This window comes from Chaetura pelagica, unplaced genomic scaffold (assembly GCF_000747805.2).
Source record: "Chaetura pelagica isolate M959 unplaced genomic scaffold, ChaPel_1.0 scaffold3, whole genome shotgun sequence".
NCBI classification, from domain to species: domain Eukaryota; kingdom Metazoa; phylum Chordata; class Aves; order Apodiformes; family Apodidae; genus Chaetura; species Chaetura pelagica.
In genome coordinates, this window is record NW_009952974.1 from 7,642,408 (window position 1) to 7,649,286 (window position 6,879).

At 44.7% G+C, this 6,879-nt stretch overlaps 1 protein-coding gene across 1 annotated transcript in view; it reads left to right on the forward strand.

Annotated features, from left to right (window-relative positions):
- The window catches only part of LOC104387514 (unconventional myosin-X-like), a 98,397-nt gene that overhangs the window by 65,403 nt on the left and 26,115 nt on the right, over positions 1–6,879 (forward strand). Inside the window, exon 23 of the mRNA XM_009996284.1 lies at positions 4,067–4,372. Coding sequence (XP_009994586.1) covers positions 4,067–4,372 — 306 coding nt within the window. The remainder of the gene's footprint in view (positions 1–4,066; positions 4,373–6,879) is intronic.

Here is a 6,879-nt window from a genome sequence, read left to right on the forward strand (position 1 = left end):
CTTCACTTCTGTGCACGCTTGCACCCTCCCTCGACGCTGCTTGGCAGGCTCCTGCAGGGATTTCTGTACCCGTCGCTTGCCGCTGATGACACCTTTCCTTGCCTGCAGGCCGCTCCTGGCTGGGCTCCACATAAACTTTGGGTCCCCTCCTTTTCCTTATGCCTGTAAACTCTTGTTTTCTGCTCCCCCTGCAAACTGTTTCTTCCTCACTTGCAGCTCTAGCCTTTGCTCTCCCTCTTTCCTCGCCCTGCCTGTTTGCCTCGTGATCTCCCTCTCCTTTTAATTAACTCTTCAGAATTGGTTTTTGGCCAGCTTTGCACCAGTAATCTCTTGCCGCTCCCTTTTGCACCTGACCAGGGGAGGGTTGGGAGAACCAACTGCAGACAAACCGCCCCTCCTCTGCCCCTCTCAGTCCGTGGAACAGCTGACTCCTCAGTGGCTGTGGCATGCACGCTTAATCCCAGTAAGATGCTCTTTCCTGGCTGGCCTGTGCTCCAGACACCTGTCAGGGCTGTGAGGAGGTGGAATCCCTAGCCAGCAGACCTGTTCCAGCAGACACTCTTCTTAGAGCTCCAGTTGCACCAGGTAGCTCATTTTGTGTTGGGAAATGTTTGCATGGGTTGGACCCTGCCTTGCCACTGTGGAATATCAGCAGAATATGCATTTAGTCCTGAGGGCTTCTACTAATTTATTTGTTTCCCTCTGGGAAGACAAATGAACTAGCTCTATTGTTTGTATATGAGATTGCAAGTTCTTTGTGTCAGGGCCTCTGCTCTATTCTGTGTCTAGCATTTGGAGACAGGGTTAGGGATTAGCACAGGAAAATTGATTTTTCTGGGAAACATCTCTGCAGGCAAACTGAATTACTGCTTTTCTGAGTTCCTGGGAAGGTAGCTGCTTCCCTGAAGGGCTGTGATGGAGACAGTGTTGCAGTAGTGTTCCTCTTGGCTGGAAATTTTGTGGTATTCTGGTCTCCACAGATCTGAATTCCTCATCCCACATGTTGCTCTTCTGAGCAACAAGCTGTGCTTCTGCAGCCAGAGTGGAAATCTTCACAAGCAGCTGGAGGTAACTGGCTTTGCAGGGGAGGAAGGCAGGGAGTGAGGAAAGAGCTAGGAGAGGGAGACTAGAAAACTTTTCTGGGAAGAATTTCCAGTTGCACTGCACTTGTAGAAGGTCCAGCAAGAGGGAGTTCATCTAGTCAAATGGTGAATGGACTGTGCAGAGTTGGGCAGAGGTCAGGAGTACCACTTTGTGCTGCCTTCAGCTTGATACCATTTCTGTTAGGTTTGAAGGGACAAGTGTATTTAAAATAATTTGGTCTCATGCAAAATATGTTGGCAAAGAAGGGTATATATGCCCCAGGAAGGGGGGCTGGCTTCTGCCCCATTGTGAACTTGTTCTGTAAGCACGGAGAACCAGTCCTAAGGGTGAGAACATTTTCTTTGCTCTCATTCCTTACAGCCTAGTATCTGACTAATCACTAAAATGTGAGACAATGAAGTCAAGCTCATTCAAATGACCCTATTTTTCGTAGCTAATCTGTGGAATTCTGAGGTGCAGGTAACTGCTTCACCAACTAAAACAGGCATAACTGTTTGCAGGCTTGCAGGATCCATATACAAATTTGGCCGTGTCCCTGGATTCTGCAGGACCTTCTTTATTGCTCAGGGGAAGAAGACAATAGGAAATTACTCTATAGTCCTGTGTTCTCTAGTTTGTAGAGGCATGACTGCTAACTACAGCTCATCGACAGCATAATTAATTCAATTCCGAATGTGGCACTGGAGCCTTGCAGCCACCCCGCCTTCTTTTTTGATACATGGCCAGAATGTCTCCCAGCTCCTCAGCATGGGCTGCAGGTCGAATTTATTTGGCCAGTGCAAGAGGGTGAGTGGAACGCTGAAGGATGGGAATGCAATTCACAGCCTGTGTCCAGCAATTCCAGCTGAAGGGCGTCTGCGGGCTTGGCTGTGCTCATGAGGAATGAGGGGGCACTTCAGCCTGGCAGATTAGCAGGCAGAGCCTGCCCTGTAGCTGGGCAGGGCTTGGCACATGTTGCACTTGAGAGAGTTTCTGGCAGATGCATTTTGTAAAAGTCAGAGTGCCCTTTTTGATGCACTTGTATCTGCCTTAGCAGAGGGTGTGTGTGCAGCTGTTCACACCCCCTGTGCAGGACAGAGGGAGCAGCGGTGAGGGAACTGCGGCCCAGGAGCAATTGCTCTGAAACCTCCCACTTCTTACCACCTCTTCCCTTTCCTCCTCTTTTCTCTCTGCTTCCTCTCTTTGACTTAATACTTACGGAAAAGGGCGTGATCTCTGCACACCACTGTTAGCATCCCTCTCTGGATTTTTTTGACCAGGCTGACATATCTAATGTTCAGGGAGGTGACAAGCCGTCAGCATGAGTCCCTGTTGCCCTTTGAAGGGGATTTGATTGCCAGGAAGGGGATTTTGAGGTGTGCCTTTTCCTCAGGGGTTGCAGAAGGTCTGTGGGAAGGATATGTAAGAATACTGGGCTATTTCCAGCATGCTTTCTAGGACTGTAAGACCTCACAGGGCTACTGTGGCCTGCTGACTGGAGATCCTGTGTAACATTTCCCTCTGCAAATTCTAGTTTGGAGTAAAGAAGGCTTTGATTTACATACTACTAATGATAATTTTCCTACAGCAACATATTAAGGCATCTGAATATATTAAATTACTTTTTAAAATGTCCATTTCTTTCCAGTCTGGACAGACTTCATCTTCAGGTCAATTGAATCTTGTTATGTCCTCTGTTGGATAAATGGAGGCGCCACCCAAAAACACAGCAACCTTGACTGAGATTGAGCCTTTTCTTAGCCTTCTCTTGCTTAAGGTCAAAGAGAAAATGCTGTCTGTTAGCCAGGATTTCTGGTTCCAAACCTGCTTCCTCAGGAATTACCTGAGGGTCTAACGTTGTTCTTGCAATGAAGGTGCTGACACTGGACACAGGATAAAAGTACCAGTGCAGTATTTCTGCTTGTAGGTGTAAGAATCCCACTAGCATTTTTTTCCATAGTATTTTGTGGGGAGTTTGTCTTCACCTGATGATCCCTGTGGCCCCTAAATTGTTTTTTGACTTGCTGCTTCCTAACATAGTCCCACATCGGGTGTGTTTGGCCTTTGGTTCTTCAACAGAAGACCTTAGGTTTGGCTTCTTTGAATTGTTCAACGTTTGTTTGAATCTAATTTACAAATTGATCCAGATAATCGTGTAATAGTAACTGTTTTGTTATATGCCCAGTTTGTGTATCATGTACCAGTGACTTTTTTTTCAGGTCTTTGGTAAAAATATTCTGTATTGCAGAGGCAAGAATTGACTTTTCTAGAACTTCACTACACTGTAGAAAGACTGAATGGTGATTCTTTTATTTTGGGGCCCTACCATGTTTTTTGGTTTTAAAGTATGGCAAAGTTTTTGTTTTGGTATCAGTAGTATTTAAGCAAAATCTTGTGCAATAGCAGTAAATGTTTATGGCAGCCTGTTACAATGTTACATATGGCAATCAGTGTTGTAGTATCACTGTGTTTTCTCCCAAACAATGAGAGATTAATGTCACCAGATCTGTTTTTGCCCTGTTTTTGCTTTTCTGGGAGTAATTAGCATCTCGCCACTTAAAAGATGGGACAATATGCAACTTGGTTCTCATACAGTAAGTCTGTTTGTATGTTTTTGTAAATAAATCCACAATGAGTGATTATGGTAATTGCACAGTGGCTATGTGTACGTGCAGTGCAAGGAGACCTTGGGACAGTGGACCTTCTCTTCCCATGTGGCAAATATCTGTCATTCAGCCTTGGAGAGTCATCACAACAGTGGGTGGCCACAGGAGCAAAAGACAGATGTAGGAGTGAGAACAGTGAGGAGAAAATTATTTATGGGCAGTGGCAGTACAGGAGCACAGAGTGTATCGTTTCTGAGCAATATTTTTCCAAATTAATTTCTGTGTGGACATGGTAAGATTGGTCAATACACCAGGGCGTGGGAAACGCAAAGCGTGTATTGCCTCGTGGTGTGTAAAGTGTCTGGTTCTGTTTCTAGGAAGAAGTATCAAAAGGTGCTAGCCAGTGTTGTTATCATCCAAAAGAACTACCGAGCACACTTCTGGAAGAAGAGCCTGCTGCGGCTGAAGGCCTCTGCAGTCACCCTGCAGAAGCACTGGCGTGGCCGCCTGGCTCGCAGCCTCTACCAGCACCTGCTGCAGCAGGAGCTCCGGCGGCAGCAGGAAGTGGAGGAGAGAAGGAGGCAAGAAGAGGAAGAACAGATCAGAAGAGAGGAAGAGGAAAGACAATGGCAAGAAGAGGAGGAGCGTAGGCGGAAGCGGGAGGAGGAAGAGGTGAAGGAAAGGTACAAGATGGTATCTTGCGCTCGTAGCTTCCTAGCACCAAAGCTGCTGAGGTGGAAAAGTGGGCCTGGGGCACTGGTGTGATGGTCACACTGGAGCAGCTGTTGCATGAGACAGTGTCCCAGTGCCAGGGTGCAGAATTGGGGTGGGCTGTGGGCAGCTCAGAATTGAAAGCAGAGTGGAAAAGAATTGTCCTGCTTCCTTTAGGAAAGCTAATTCTGGTGTATTTTTACCTCTGTTTAGTGTTTTTCTGCTTTGGAATGGACATGATAGGAGGCAGAGACGCATGATTTCCTCCTTGCCTCTGTAGTGGTAAGGACGTTCTATGCAGTCCTCCAAAATCTGGAGGGAATAGCAGTGTGAGAAGTTACTGGAGTTCATGGTTCTTGGTGTGTCCAGTAAGCTGGGTCAGAAAGTAAGACAGGCATCATACCTGTTCTGCCACTGCAGTTCTTGCACTCATGAGAATACATGTCCACTCCCTGTTCCTGCTCCTGTCAGTCTCTCAGCAAGGATATAGATGTGTGGAGAGATCAGGAGCAGAAAGGAGAAGTTAGTGTGACAAAAAAAGGGAATCCTTGAGCAGTGACAGTATGCCTATTGAGAATCCTGCTCCTCATGCAGACTCCTCATGGTGTGTATCTGTGGGGAGAAGACATGGAGTCAGGGACACCAGTGATGAACAGTTTGGTCAAGGAGGTCATTGAACAACACTGAAGGTTCCACTTTATCAGTGTGTCTGTTTTCAACAGCCTCATCAGCAACATGAAGCTGTGCAAGTTCAGAATGTCAGTAACTAGTTGGCAAATATCAAATGCCACAGACATGCCCTAAGGTCTAAAGTCCTCATTGTACTAAGCAGAGCTTGTCCCAACCTGGTTTTAGATAAAAGGACCTATTTAGCCTATTCATTCTAGTGTGTTTTTTCCCTGCCCTCTAGTTTCCAGCCCATGAAAAATGTATTGAACCCAGCATCATTTTAAAGAATTGGCAGTGTTTCTAGGAACCAGGTGAACTGTTTGTTTTGCTTCCATTTTCTACCTGATCTGAAATGGCTTCATGCAGAGTGAGTAGCCAAAAAGGTAATAGCAGATACTGGCAACTTGGCTAAATCCTGAACTTCCATTTGACCTCAAAAAATGAGGTGTGAAGGTCCACAGAAATTGCAAATTGGCTAATCTACTGAGATCAAGCAAAAAAAACCAAAACCCAACATGCATGCAGAGACAAAATTACAAGGACCAAGCTGCAAACTGAGCCACAACAAGCTAGAAGTTGACATGCAGTTAAAAGAGCCATGGAGCAGTCTGGTCTACTGTTCCACAGGAAGAAAAAATTCAAACGTTGAGAAAGCTGAGGTCTTTGATGCTGTCTTTATTTGTCTTCCACAGAAGGCTTAGTTCTTGGACACTAAATACAATTAGAGCAGATATGCAAGAATTCAGAACCTAGCAGGGAAAGAAAATGTTAGAGAGTGCTCAGATAAAGCCAATTACAAAGAAGTCACCCAGACTTGGTGAAATTAATGGTACTTTGAGAACTGGCTGAAGCAATGGGAATCAGTAGCTATTCTTGTTCTCCCCCAGTTGTGGATAGCAATGGAGCTTCCATAAAATGGGAAAATTTCAAACAATATGACCCCCTTTTAAAATGGGAAAGGGAAGAACAAGGGAATTGTGGACCACTCAGCCTAACCTCAATTTCAGGAAGATGCTGAAACAAATAATGAAACACTTGTAAATGCTTGATAAAGGAGCTAAGAACCAATGTGGATTTCTGAAGAACAAACAGCATTAAAGTTACCTGTTTCCTTCTGTGATAGCTAATGACATGCCTTGTGGATAGGGAAAAGCCATAGAGGGTAGGTAACTTGACTTCGGGTAGATCCAGGGTACGTAAGGTCTTTGAAATGTTATGACAATGCTCTAAGACACTAAAAGGAATGATATTTGGAAAAAAATTAGACAAAACAAGACAAGGATTTATGGTTTTAATGAATTGTATTACTGCATTTTAGTTAGTAAACAACAGTATTTTTTTGTTAAATAGGAGAGAACTCTGGAATGGGATTCTTCATGGTCTGTGCTGGATGTGGTACTAGTGCAATATTTCTGTAATGTGCTTGATGAGGAAATATGAGTATTCTTACTAAATTTGCAGATAAAATAATTTGTTGAGGGGCTGTAAGTATATAGCTAGACAGGATTACAATTTAAATAATTTTGGTAAATTAAAGAAATGGTCTGAAAAACATAGGGTAGCATTCAAAACAGATAAATGCAGACGTACAGTTAGGAAAAATCAAATGCATGGAGGGAGGAGGAGGAATGCCTACTTCAACAGCAGGAAGGAGGTCTGGAGGCTGAGTATTAGTCACTAGTGTCATGCTGTGTGAGAGGAGAAATCAAATGCCATCTGTAAAAAAGATTGTTTCTGTGAGATGTGGGGTGATTCTTCTGTTCTGCTTGGCACTGGTAAGGCTTGAGTTGGAGTACTGTCCCTAGTTTTG